We start from the raw sequence: 15,258 nt of genomic DNA, 5'->3' as shown, positions 1-15,258 counted from the left end.
TAATGGGTTTTCTATTGGGAACACATTAAATAAAGCTATTGTTTGTCCAACATTTAAGCGTATAATTTTACTGGAGGTTAGTTGAAGAACAGAATTACAAAAAATATTTCTCTCAATACATAAATTTTAAATCTGAATCTAAAAAATTAATAAATATGCAAAGAAAGTAACTGCAGCAACGCAAAGAAAGTTCATGCATTAGTTTTTCAACTTAAAATAATATTTAGTGCATTGGATAAAAGTGCAACTAAACAAACTATTTTTATCAAAAATGATATCGTCTGCAGCTCTTTCTTTCAGATAAATAATACCGCATTGTGAATTTTCTTTTATTTTCCTCGCAAAAAAAAAAGTCTCCTGTTGGAGTTATTAATAGAATTTTTTAATTTTTCTCTTTGAACGTTTGTTTTTGATCATGCTCTCCGTCAATTGTTTTCCTCAGCAACGTTTGTTTCAAGCAAATTCCTTTTTTAGTTCAGTATATATATATTTGCCTTAAATTTCCTCTTAGGCGCTAAGGTTAAAAATGTTTCAATCGTTCATCTTGAACGTTCTCTTATGAACAGTTCTTACGTCAAAAACTTTTCCAACAAAATCTATTTCAAATAAATCCGCCTTAAAGTTCGGGATCTGCATTTGAATTAAATTTCCCCCGTAGGTGCTTATGTTAAGTTTAGTTGAAGTGTTCAAAACTGGAAAAAAAAATCGTTCAAATCAAAAAAGGAAACACGATACACGATAGATGAGGTGTTCTGGCAGAGATCTTCCGAAAAAAAAAAAAAAAAACTATTCCCTCAAATGTCAAAAGGGTCAATTAGGGGAAAGACAGACACACATTTTCCTGATCTCAAAACCCTACTTTCAGTTTTTTTCCTCGACATTTATATAATTAGTTTTGACTTATTTTTATTCCCTGCAATTATTTTTCGATGTATTAAGCCACCTTTTATGTCTTTATTAATGTGTTTTAAAATTTTTTTCGCAAAATTAGGCTAAAAATGAGCATGTTATACTATATACACACTTGCTCGTTTTTAATAGATATATTCTTGTTGCTGTAGACCTCTTTCTCACCGTCTCTCAATCTCTTTTTTTTAATCACATTAGCAAAGAGGCTTGCTTCATTGGCTTTAATTTTTATTTGTACGTTTAATTATGTTGGGTCATTTTACTTTGCATATATTTGCACAAGGTTTCCAATCTTCTAACAATTCACTAGACTTTCAGGGCCCAGCAAAAGTCAAATACCTTTCCTGCAGTGGGTCGCGACACACATTTTAGTAAATGCCGTTATAGGGTACTTACCGAGTGATGCGGCGCTTACTGAATCCACCACCTGCGCTTGAGTTATATTCGATAACACACTGAGCAGCAGAACAAAACAGCTCAGCTGAAAGATAAAATGATGAATCTATGAATAAATGAAGCAATATGGGGTTATTTCAGAAATTTTTAAAGCATTTTTTTTCTGGAAGAACATGCTTAAAAACACGGGATTTAACCATTTTTTTAAACAACTAGGGGGCTCTGCTCCCTGCTCGCTAACGCTCATCCACCCCCGAAGATTTCTGCGCAATCAATTCGTAAAGATTTAAATCGTCAATTACAAAGAAACGTATTAAAAACGCATTATAAGCTCCCTTTGGATTAAGGAGCACCCTTCCCCGAGTTTCAAAATAACTTTTACCAACTTGCAGAGCCATAAGGGGTAAGGCGATCCTGAGCATTGCAAAATTGCAGTTTTGTACGTTTGAAAAGTCACTTTCATATTCGTGGTCTCTAGTAATATATTTTGCTCTTTAGCTCGGGGCTTGAATTGAGTTGAGCCTAAGATTTTCCTTTAAAATCGAAACCCTTAAATTTTGTGAATAAGAAGAAAATGCGAATCGAAAAGTCGTAACTATGGCAACGCCAAATAAAACATCAATAATTTTAATGGATGTGAGACTATTCGAACTTGATTTTTAAGGGCTTGTAACTTTTTTTCCTTTGGAGATAAAAGCTTAGTTTTTTCTGCAGTAGAAAAAGCCGTTCTTTCCAGTGGTGTCAAAAAGAAAATTCTGGGACAAATCCTTCGCTTTTTACTGATAGATTTAATGAAGAAAGTAGTGCCTAAATTTAAGCTAAGTCTAAAAATGTTCGAGTTAAAAACGCAAATAACTCCCGCCTGATTTAAGTTAGAGTATTGAAACAAATTGCGTATAACGCGGAAAATTCTACCCTTTCCAACGATATACAATATAAATATGTGCAAGTAATTTTCCACCTCTTTAATAGGCAATAATAAGCAATTTACGCAAAATTTGAGCTTAAAAAATTAATTACAAAAAAAAAAAAAACTAATTCGAATTTCAAAAAATAAACCCCAGGTGCATACCCCCGGAGCTTGAAGTAATTTTGTACAAAATTTCAAGGCTGTTGGTACTATGGGGTCTCCTGGACGCAGTTCCGCCACAGACTTCCTTCCAGAATTTCTTTAAAACCTTACTTTTATTTACTGCTAGTGTGGTACCCGCACGGCTTTGCTCGTAGTAGAAAATTAAAAGGTCTTTTGGTTTGCCTGTACATTTACAAATAATGTACGGTGAATTTCTCGCCAATTGGCTTGCCCATGTTACGGTTCCACGTTGTGATAACTTGGTAATTTATTCGTCCATCTTATGATAATTTTGCTCGGGAAAATATTCTTAAAATTGGAATAGAAAAGGAACAAAATCGAGTTTTTGGAAAATCGCTTCGAGGTGCACACCTCCATGCTACAAACTAACTTTGTGCCAAATTTCATGAAAATTAGCCGAGCAATCTAGGCGCTATGCGCGTCACAGACATCCAGACAGAGATACTTTCAGCTTTATTATTAGTAAAGAAGATAAAGAGATTTGACAAAGTTTAATATTTTTTAACAATAATTTTAAACGGTGCGCAGATTGAAATTCATTTTTCACACTTCTGCACATGACAACACAAATGATGAAATGCCATTCACTGATGCCATATAGAGCGGGAACTAAAGGGAGTTGAGCGTGCAAAATACGAGGACCGCATTCTGTAAATTGTTTTGAACTAAGAAAAGCTTGCAGATTACGATTCTTCAGGTTGTCAGGAGGCTTGTTTGGTCCATTGATTTTTTATACCCCGCTCTCTTAGGTACTAGTAAATGAATTGAGCAAACTCATCTGAACCATTTTAATGATTGTCCTAGTTACAATGTCCCGTTGTTACTTACAATTTAAGGTATTTAAAACTACGTAATTTAAAATAGAAGAAAACAACAAAAAATAAATAAATAAAATAAAATAAAAATGAATAAATAAATAAATAAAAATTAAAATTAAAAGAATAATTTTTGTTGAAAAAATTGTTTAATACCAAAAATTAAATTTTTACATAGCTTTTCAAAAGCAAAATATAAAAATCAATCATGCACACTCACACACGTCAACGTGCATTCACACAGGTCTATGCGCACACAACTATAGACACGTAACCGCCCAAGAGGAGGGGCAGGCTTGGGGGGACAGGAGCCGTTTCTAAATACAATAACTTCAATGCGTAGAGTCTTGTCGCAGCTCGTGATAGCGAAAAGTATATTTTGAAATCAAAATTTCAGAATTCAAATTTTTTTTTACTTATTATTTTTGCTTATTCTATCAATTTCCGTGACTAAAAGCAGTATTTTTAACTGAAGGAAACAACCCCATTCAAGTTTATGGCGTTTTTTTTTTTTTTTTTTTTTCAGTTTTTCTTATTTTAAACAACAATTTTTTTGTTTAAGCTCCACTTTTTAAAGTTTTCCCTAGAGTATTTGCGCTTACCTCCAATGATAACAGGTGTTCCGTGCGTGTCTTGGATTTGTTACGGGCTATGAGGAAATCAGGCACTTGCCTCATTTTTAAATTTCCGATGGAAAAAAAATATCAGAAAAGAGCTGATTTGAAAAAAATATTGAAAATTTCGAATTTTAACGAAAGTAAGTACTTTAACTTTCGGCAAGAGAATAGTAATAGAATTTAAATGTTCGACAATTAGTAAAAAAATATTTTTTAATACAATGATTGAAAGGTGCACAATATTACTGCTGTACAAAATTACTTCAAGCTGTTACTAACTAATTATTATCCCATTTAAAGTAATTTTAATGTAAAAAAATTTATCTGAAGTTTTAATTTAAATTTTATTGCTTTTCAATATTTTTTTAATCTTATGGCTCCTTATATTAACTTTACTATTACTAACTCATTTAAGTATGAAACAGTAACCAGAAAAAACCCGTAATATCAAATGTTCATAAATATGTCAATTCACTTTTTTTTTTTTTTTTAATCATTTACGCAGTTACTATAAAGACTAAGCAAATTGAAATGATATTTTAAGCAACTTGGATTTGATGAAGGAAACTTGGGTTGATTACTTTTAGTTTTAACTCAGATTAAATTAAAAACTACTATAGTTGAGGCAAACCTAACCTGGTAGAATTGTGAAGGCTAAGCTTATCCTAATCACTGCATTACCATTTCAAGTTAGGTTTACCCCCACTATAGAGCAATGACACTGAAGAAACTTGATGCTTGATTCCGAGAAGCCTTCATTCAAAATTATCATTACAATTACTATTAATATCACTGTTGTATGGCACCAAACTTTTGTAACAATGGGTTTTATATTTAATCATTTAATAGGGAAATTGCGTGAAATTTACTGTTTTTTGCCCATAACCTTTTTTCTAAAGAACAAATATGGTCAAACGAAGTAATAGGACCTAAGTTGAGCCATCCCCTAACCATTAAAAAAAAAGAATCATCAAACGCGATTCACTAGCTTATATGCTGTGAGTGAACAAACAAACAAACAAAAAAACATAACATACTGATTACCGCGTCGTTTTCGAAAAAAATTATAATGCAGTAAACCTCGTTATTGCGAATATCAATGCAACGAAATATTACTTTCAATAAAATAAATCTCCAGTCCTGTTTTACTTGCCATTACATTGCTAAAATTCCATTACAGCGCAATTTCCGTTACACCGAACAACATTTACTGTCCCTTGAACTTCGATGAAATGGGATGAAGCTGTAAACGTTTATTTCCACTGTTTTCAATAATAAACACAAACTAAAAAATAAAACTTTTACTTCTAACGTGCACCCGATTCGCAATTGCCTAAATTTTCTCAACATTCCGTATTAAGGGTGGAAAAATCAGCGCCTTAACCATGACAGGGGAAGAAACGCACCCTAATTTTCATTAATTTGCATGTTACGGGGTATATAAATAACTGCTATGAGTAGGCGAACTGAGAAGCAAAAAATGTATAAATAAAAAATAAAAAAAGGTTGAGTGCCGCTGACCTAACCCTTAGCAAATCCGTCATCAGAAGTGCAATAACTAATTTCAAAACCGAAAGGTACTTACGATTCCGGCCATTGTTGCGGTTCCCAGAAAGCAATGCCCCTGCCACCGAGGTTACGCAGGCCGCAGGTTTTATAAGCGTTGCCACACGTTCCCAGAAATTTGAGAAAACCGAGCATTGTTCAGTTCGAATTTCGAGCCCCTGAAAGCGAAATTCTCACCCTTTTGTGCAACTACATACTTTTCCCCTCTATTATTTGGGAATGTGTGTGTTTCAAGGTATAAATGCGCGTTTTCAGCTGTTTTCAGCCCACCGGCTAGCTCTCCAGACAGTTCGTCTCGCCATGAAGTGCTTAGTAAGTACATATCTCCTCTATCCACTCTTCTAGAAAAAGAATAGTTTACATTTTTAATGGTAGTGCTATCCGTAAAGGTAGTTACCAAAATATTTCATCCGCTTTGTCACTTCCCCATTGCAGAGAACTCATGAATTCAATCTTTTTTTCATTCAACTCAAGAAGGTTGTATTTGCATAGGCGCATGATTTCATTCATTGACTTATCTTCCTTCCCTTTTTCATGATAACTCCCATATTAGTCACGTGTTTTGAAAGGTAGCATAAACACATTTCCCAAAATATAACAAGCTAATTAAGTTTTACTCTTACTAAACATTTTAGACCGACACCTTCTCCTCAATGTCACTTTTACTAGTTATCCAGAGTTCTCATGTACTTTTTTTTTCAGTTGGCTTCAGGCATTTTTGCTTTAGTAATGTTTGTTGTCTAAACATTTTTAATGTGTTTATGCATTTTTGTTCTTAAAGTTTTCTTGAAATAAATTGCAAAAAAAAAAAAAAGATTTCTACTAACTTTTTCTAGAAACTCACCTTCCCTAACAAATGCTTTAATAACAAAAGTTGAAGCTGAACTGTCTCCAGGAACCCAGACAATTGGTAAACTAAATCTGTGGGGGGTCTTGGGTTTTAATGTAGTGTACTATCAGTAAAGGTCGTTGAATTGTATATTGTTATAGCATCAATGTCAATTAAGAGGAAGAATTCGATTTATCTCTTCTCTTTATAACCTTAAAAAATTAAATAAAGTACACTCCCTTCGCCTTCTTTTCCCAATAAGTTGCGGATTAGCTAAAAGAAAATTTGTATTACTCTCATTGAAGGGTTTTATTGTGATTGCTATTCAGACAGACCTAAAATATTTTTTACATTGAAAAATAGGTTTCTTGTTACCCTGAAACATGTGTATTTCAAATTAAAAAATTTGAAATTTTATGAGGGTCACGAATATCCCAGCCTCAACCACGTAGGTCTCTAATTAACGGATACATTAATTAAAAACTCAATTTTACGTCCACTTGAACATACGTCTATGCCAAGAAATGGTCCGATTTTTTCGGTTTTTGTACCGTTGGAAAGCATATAAAAAATTATCATTTCAAAAATATATCAAAAATAATCATTTCAAACATACCTGGTTCGACTCTGAACGCGAACCTGTTCTTGATAATTTCGCATATAAGCGTGCAACGTTCCCCATCCCGTTTCACCCCCTTTAAACTGAAATTTCCAAAAATCCTTTCTTAGCACGCGCTTACGTTATAAAATAAACCTATGCTCCAAATTTCAGTTTTCTAGCCTCAGTAGTTTTGGCTGTGCGTTGATTGTCAGTCAGGACAAGCTATTTATACATACAGATAAAGAATGAAAATGAAGTATAAATATTTTAGCATGTGGTCCATTCATGGCTACCGGTTGCTATGGATGGACCATCGAGTTTCCATCGATGGCCCACATTCTCAAATTAAAAAAATTAATGCGTAACTTACATATATTTATAACAGGTGATCAATAAGCACTACAAATAAACACTACAATAAATTATAGCAAAAATAGATTGATTTTCTGAAATGTTTTATTTTCGGATAAGAGGAACATAAAAAACCGCAGCACTGTCACAGTTGCTGTCATCACACCTCGTTCACCACTTGATATTTTCCCAACCTGTGCAACACAGTTTTCAGTTAATATCTTTTCAATCTCTTTTAAATTGTTGACAATTTTATTAAATCGATTTTGAAAATTTTCTTTTAACGCAAGATTGTACTAACTCTCTAAAATATCAGAGAACATTTTTGACCATTTTATTACTGAAACCAGAAGCTTAAGCCTCAAACTACCAGAGAATATATTACTTTTGTCTTAATTAAATCTGTGGGACATGTTATTTTTCTCAGCCTCTTGAAATGCCGATTTCGATAATTCCGGAAGTAATTCCAAAAACTTCTTCTCTAGTTTCAAAATATGATTCACTAATCATATTCCTATTTTGGAGGGCAAATCTCCTAAATTTTTAATAAGTGACTAAAACAACACCAAACTGGTTTTTATCTTCCATGCGACTGTTTAAAATTGCTTTCAAGACTCTATATTGTCGGCAAACTTCGTTAAGGTTCATACTACCATTTCTGTAAGCTACCGTAAAATGGTCCAACTATGAGCCACTTTCCGATGTTTTCCATGAAAACTCCATGTACATCTTTGATTTAGAAATTTGAGGACTTAAGCAGTATTGGTTATACATCTCGTCTTTCAAATGAAATATTAAAAATAAAAAAAAATCTAAGTTGGAAAGAAGAGGAAGGGGAATTTTTTCCCCGTGGCGCATAGTTGTACCCCTACAGGGTATAACTATGGGCCACCTCATTTTAACCTATAAAGCACATTGAAAACATGATCTGGCCTGTTGATGTCTGAGGCTACAAGTTGCCCACTGCTTGAAACGTTATAAAAAAATTTTTTAGTCCATCATTTACCTTTTTTTTTTTTTTTCAATTTTTTAAGATTTAATCATTACTTGTCGTTTTGAGAGATTAATAAAGTTCAACTTGGTAAACGTAGGTAACGTTCTTTAGTATCTGCCTAGGTTTTGACATAGAAACATTTGAAAACTAGAAAAATCTCACCAACCAGAGGCTAGGTACCTATACGTAGGTCTGAGAAAATAAGTAGGTCTGACAAATTTTAAATGAGATGAGATCAACAAAAATTTTGAAAACTGAAATGTGAAATCACATTTCATATTCCAATTCTCATATAAAGAAATAATTTTTAAAAATTATCTCAGTTTATATTTGGTTCGGATTTTAGTCAGCACCTTCTGCAGAAACTTCTATAAATACGGACGATAGGGCGAACGCCCAAGCTTTCTTCTGTCCTTTTTTGCCATTATTTGCAATAAATAACTCAAAATATGACAAAAACATCCCTAGAGAGAATAAAAGCAAATCTGAACTTACCAGATCTTAGAAAACAGTATAAGTGATCTGCCTAAAGGAGGCTTTGGGCTCTTCCACGAGTGAGTCGAATCACGCACTAAGAATGACTGAATTATCTAAGGCAGCGTTTCTTAAATTGATTTCCGCGGAACCCCAGGGTTCCACGGAGCTCTCTCAGGGGTTCCATGAGATTTTCTTTTGACACCTTTCAAATTTGTCATTTAAAAAATCGACAGAAATAACGCCTTTTCAAAAATACATTTACTGTCACTTTCGCATCTAATCTAAGCATTAAATTCGAGATCAATCCCAAAACGCCTATTTTCCAACTAATGTCTCCAAAGATAGCATAAAATTGCGTTTTAAAATCTTCAATTTTTGAAAAGTTCCGGAAAAAAGGTATTGACTCCCTAATATCGCCAAAAACAGTTTAAAAGTGGTTTCAGTGTTGAACAAATTTCGGGAAAGCACTCCAAATCCCTCTCCTACAACACTACAAAATATTGCCATAAATTACGATTTCTGACATCAATTTCAAATATTTTGCCCTTGGTTCTAGCCACTCTCTCAGTATTTATGGCAGCAGTTGAAAGGACAATTTCAGCATTTAACGAGTGAGGACCAATTTAAGGAGGAGTACTGGTCACGAAGGTCTAAATGGTTTAGTTCTGTCTAAGGCCCCTATATATTCAGCAACTGTATGATGGAAACCACAGTGACATCAAAAACTCTGATTTGTAAAAAAATAAAATATTCTTTTTAAATAAGAGATATTTAAAAAAATTTAACTTTTACGATTAAAATCTTTTTTTGTGTAAATTTAAGTGAATTATTAACACTTTTGTAGACAAAACACATTAGTATTTCTTTTCCTAATTAAGAAGATATTTCAATCAAATTAGGAAGATATTTCAATATTTTTTCTTTGGTTATTTATCCCTTTTAAAAATTTTGAGTATTTCTCAGTATTGCAAATAGGAATGTACTGGTACAGTCGGACCCCGATTTAACGAACCTCTATTTAACGAATTTCGCGATTTAGCGAATTTTTATTTTTTTCCGACTAAAATGAAAGGTAAAACCTCTATTTAACGAATAATAAACCCCGAATTAACAAATCATTTCAACAGACTTTTTTTTCTTTTTCTTTTTTTTTTTTTTTTTTTTTTTGTGAATTTGAGTTTGGAAATATTGAATTGTTTTCCAAGTGATATATCATATTGCTCGAAGCAGAAAAACACTTTCATTAGAATCTGCAATTTTTGATGGGTGAGGGGGCAGCCAATGAATAGTGATTCTACAGCAGAAAGCGATAATGAAACTTCCATTAAAATTTGCTTTTTCAAATGCTTTACATGGCCTGGAAACTGTAAAAACATATTTCATGCAGCAAGCTGTAAATGAGACAGTATTTCCTTCTCTCCATAAAGTCGAAAGATAATTATTTCCAGTCAAGTATCAAAAATATTGTCAAAATATATTACTCAGTACTTTAAAATATCGAGTTAACGAGTGAGTAATAATTCGTAGGATGCTGAACAAAAAGTACTTTCTTCTTTTGGATATGTATGCGCAATTGCTTATGAGTAGTAAGTGCTTTTTTTTTTCACATCCCAATGTTACGAATTATCCCGATTTAATGTATAAAAGTTTCAGTCTCGATGAATGTTAAATCTAAGTTGACTTTATTTTACAAAGAATAAATAATTAGCAATTACCAATAATTAAAATGATCTATAATTATATACATTAAATTTCACGATTTATTGACAAATAAGTAATGTGATAGTCTCTTTGAGGTAAAAACTAGGGCACTCTCCAAAATAGAATACTGGCTACGTCACTGCAAACTATTGAAACACCAGGGGTTCACGGAAAAAGTGAGCATTAAAAAGGGTGCCACTAATTAAAGAAATTACGAAACGCTGGTCTAAGGTAAACAACAACAATGGCAATCTCTGATAAAGCGTTTTTAGCTACTTAAAGGGTTACACTACCTGGTGAATTTTTTGGAGCTCGTAGGTTCGAAAAAGAGGCCACTAGAGAGCAAAATAACCACCAGGGCAACAGTTCCCATTGTTGCCCCCCTTGTCACAAAGTTGTACCATTTTACGGTACTGTAGCACGTTACATGCTCGACGAATCATGATGAAACATGAAGTATGGGGAATTATACTTGAAAAGGTACTCTTTTAAGTCAATGTTCACTTTCAGATGATCAGTGATATTCAAAGCATGTTATAACTAAAAAAAAATTTCAATAATTAGTAAGATAATTGCAGAAATCTTTTCTGACCGATTAACAATATGAACAAATAATTTCAGCTACTTGAATACTCTGCAGTAAACTGTTTTCTGACAAAGGAAGGTACTAAAACTGATTACGCGTCTTCACAAACTCTGGTATGGGAAATATCTTCGCGGTCCAGTCATGGAACCGGTTCATGCTCGGCAACCTTCCCCTATTAAGATAAACTCTTGCATCCAATTCAGGTGTCCAACCAAGGCTGAATGCAACTCTCCCCCCCCCCCACAGTAATAAGGTCACTGTCTCAGGGGCGTGTTCAGGGGGGAGGGAGAAGTGTTGGCCCGGGCCCGAACCTGAAGGGACCCAAGATTTTTATAATGAGGGGTGAAATATGCGTAGGGACGTTGGGGTAAACAACATGGAGGGGGTTCGTAAAAGTCATCAGTGACGGGCCCCAAAATTTCTGTGCGCGCCCCTGCACTGTGTATATACTCATGACAAATGTTATGATCTAACCTAATCCCATTAAATACATCTGGTCTGTGATGACATTCTCACCCCCTAAAATCAAATTTAGGCTGCGCTAGTGCTTGCATGCAATTTATTTTGCCGTTTGTGCTTTATAACGTTAATCTTTAGCAATAAAGCATTAAAAATAACTTATTTTGCAAGTTATATATATGAGGATTTGTAATTTCTTTCCGAGAGATGATACTTTTCCAATACTAACATCATTTCTCTTGATCAGGAGAGGTTTGTGTTTGCTTATCAGTTCATACCGTATGTATGTTTTTTTATTTGTTTGTTTGTCCACTCACAGCGTGTCACCTAGTGAACCGATTTTGATGATTCATTTTTTAATGGATAAGGGAAGGCACAACATAGGTCCCATTATTGTGTTTGACCATATTTGTTCTTTAGAAAAAAAGTTATGGGCAAAAAACAGTAAATTTCAGGCAATTTCCCTATTAAATGATCTATATATATATATATATATATATATATATATATATATATATATGTGTGTGTGTGTGTGTGTATATATATATAAAGGCGACGGTGTTTCTTTCTTTCTTTCTTTGTACATGATGGCCAGAAGACCCCCATAGCACCTACAGCCTTGAAACTTGGCTAAAAATTCGAATGCACACCGGGGGTCTGCACCTCGAAGCCCAAATTCTAAATTTCTAATTAGTTTTTTCATAATTAACTAATTAAGCTGAAATTTGCTAACGTAGATAACTGTTTCATTTTTTATGGTCTCTTAGAACCATCGAGTTAATGTTCCTTTTTCTGTGGAAACAGCTATAATTCGTAAAATCAAAACTCAATACCAACTGATGAAACAGCAATAATCTCAATATTTTTTTCCCGTGTAACACTCTAACTTTATTTTATTTCTCTGGATTACTTTTTCAACGTCAAAATGTGTGATTTTGCATTAATTTATGTAAAATTACCTACTTTAAATTAATATTAATAATGTTTCTTATCATGATAAAATTTGTATGTAATCTAAAATTGAAAAATAAAGTGATTTTCCAGTTCTTTTAACCTGTGCCAATCACTGGATCACAAGGTGTCACACACTGGGGTATCAGGTGCCAATTACTGGTGATTTTGGTAACTTTTTATACATATATTTTAATGAAAGTATCTATTCAAATATTTTTGCTTTTAGTAAACTAAATAGGTGCACAGATGCGCATTCTTTAACACAAAAATATTTGTAAGTGAATATTTTTTTTTCTAAGTAATGAAAACAAAGGTAAGTTTAAGGACAAACTCTTAAAGTGCCAATTACTGGGTTTGTTACCCTATGGAGCATTTTTATGAAAAAAATAAGGTGCAATTTCGTGATGGTAACTTCTTACTATTTCTGAAATACCTATATTTACACTAAAAAGAATGAAATAAAAAAAATTTGAAAAAAAAAAAAAGAACCGACTTCAAAATTGCTCTAAAAAGTGAAAAAATAATTTCATTCTTTAAGCACCATCGGTAATACTTTTAAACATAACTTTTGAAGTTGGTGCAAAAATGATAGATAAAATCATTCACAGCCATAACTCAAATACAACTATAAATTTAACCAGGCCCAGTTTCTTCACTATCACATACATTGTGCATTGATGACTACATATTTGAGTAACGATATAAATGTTTCGTTCCTAACTTTGGATGATTTTCTAAATAAAAAATATGAACGAAACATATTTTACTTAATGAATTTAATATTGTATTATTACACTGGATTTTAATTTTTGTTTTTGCACCAACTTCAAAAATTATGTTTAAAAGTATTATCGATGGTGTTTAAAGAATAAAATTATTTTTCACTTTTCAGAGCAATTTTGAAGTTGGTTCTATTTTTTTTTTTTTTTTTCAAATTTTTTTTATTACCTTTATGGTGTTAAAATTACGATAAACTTGACTAAATTTGATCTTGTTAGTTTCTCTTATTCGTTTTCGCTTTTTTTTTCTTTTCTTTTTTCAAAATTCTTTACAATTATAATTATGTAAATATCTAAAAGTATGTTTCACTTGATTAAGCTTTACCTCTATGAACAATTTCAAGGCCCTATATAATTTCTAAATATTATCTTTCAAGTACAAAGCCAAATAGCTAGACGAGACAACAAACCAATGCTGGTGACAACATATTACCATTTGTTATGCTGACAAGAAAAAGTTTTTGTCAAAATTTAGTACAGTTAAGACAAATATTAAAAAAAAAAAAAGTATTACTGCAATTGATAGTTGGAATAAATTTTTCACAGGACACATGCATTCAAAATTACACTCGAAACTAACTTTCACAAAAGGGAAAGTGAGTGACCAGGGAAACGGAAAAAATAAAAACATTGTGCACAAAAGCGCACGAAAATACGATTCATCTCACCATCTAGTAATGACAGTATTATTTCGCAATCTTTCCGCTACTTTTGTTTAATGATATTCTATTAGTTTGTGCTTTTGAAGCCAAGTTTTTACATCAATAGATTGATTTTGGTTCTGTGTCATGGAAAAAGAAAGATACATTTAAGCAAACTCAAACCCTGTGGCACGACAGCCCGTGAGGGCCAAAGCCTACTGTGCCCAACTCAGTTTTCCTGATCAAGGGCTCTGCGGTGCAAGGCAGATGTTCCGGTTAGGTGATCAGCCTAACGCAGAACTCCCAGTGTTTGGTTCCCAAGCACGCTTGGTACTCATTTTATCGACTCACTGAAAGGATGAACGGCTGAGTCAACCATGCCCAATACGGGAATAGAACACGGGCCTGTGGCGTGGGAGCGCAAAGCGCTACCACTGAATCACTGGGCTTCAATATGCATTTGAACTTATTAAAAATCTACTTATATTTTAATTGAAAATTCTTTAATTGAAACTAATTGTTATTTTTAGCTAATTCTGAAAATATTGGTATTTTACCTCAGCAAATACCGGTATTCCGAAATTGCTAAGTTGCTCAAAATACCGGTATTCGGTATACCGATATTGCAATCACTGTACCTACGTATTGAATGTTTCAGTTAATTTTGATGCAATTCTTCAAATATCTGGAAACAACGATGAATGCTTATGCTGATCACAGATCTACCAATTTTAGGACAGTTCTCAATTAGCAAATGAGCAAAGCGAGATATGTAAAGGTTCACAATGATGCTCGAGTGAATTAAAGTCGTTTTTGGCGACACTCAGAATCACTCTTAAATTTTCTTGGCAAATAGAAATTCAAATCTGGCTTCCTAGCCACCTTATTATACTTTTACAACCCGATTTTGTCTGGAAACACTAATAGGCACGGAAATATACAGGTAGTTTTCAAAATAATGGAAACACCTTAAAAGTGACATTTTTGAATGCGCTTTGTAAGTAATAAAGAATAAAGTTAGACATCTGTGTGTTTTTTTTTTTTTTTATATAAATAGCAATGTACACATTCTGGTACTATTTGGTGGTTTAACAGAAGTTCTGGAAGTCTTAGATTTTTTTCAAGCACGTGAAATGTTGGAACTCTCAAATTTTTAAAGAGGTCAAATTGTTGGAGAGCGTCTAGCTGAAGCAAGTGTAACTGAAACATTTCAACTTTTTGGCGCATCTAAAAGTACAGCATCTAAAGTCATGACAGCATACACACAGTGCGGTAAGACAAGCTCGGCAAAGCAAAATAGAGGGCGACAAGAGAAGATCAGTGAAATAAACCGACGGGTATTGAAGTGGTTTGTAATGACTAAAAAGCGAACAACCGCAGCAAAAGTGACCACAGAACTCTATCCCCATATAGAGTCACCAGTGTGAGCGGTTAAAGTTAGAACGGCACTTTTATAAACAGAACATTTACGGCAGAGTAGCGATTCTCAA

The 15,258-nt window shown here is 33.3% G+C and overlaps 1 protein-coding gene across 1 annotated transcript in view; it reads right to left on the bottom strand.

The window, feature by feature from the left end:
• Positions 1–5,480, bottom strand: part of LOC129221446 (keratinocyte proline-rich protein-like) — a 38,377-nt gene extending 32,897 nt beyond the window's left edge. Inside the window, exons 1-2 of the mRNA XM_054855930.1 lie at positions 5,416–5,480; positions 1,306–1,390 (exon numbers count right to left, since the gene is read on the bottom strand). Coding sequence (XP_054711905.1) covers positions 1,306–1,390; positions 5,416–5,427 — 97 coding nt within the window. The 5' untranslated portion in view covers positions 5,428–5,480. The remainder of the gene's footprint in view (positions 1–1,305; positions 1,391–5,415) is intronic.
• Between the last annotated feature and the right edge of the window lie 9,778 nt (positions 5,481–15,258).

The sequence above is a fragment of the Uloborus diversus genome, chromosome 4 (assembly GCF_026930045.1).
Source record: "Uloborus diversus isolate 005 chromosome 4, Udiv.v.3.1, whole genome shotgun sequence".
Classification (NCBI taxonomy): domain Eukaryota; kingdom Metazoa; phylum Arthropoda; class Arachnida; order Araneae; family Uloboridae; genus Uloborus; species Uloborus diversus.
Note: the sequence above shows the minus strand (reverse complement) of the source record. Positions and strands in the feature narration are given on the sequence as shown.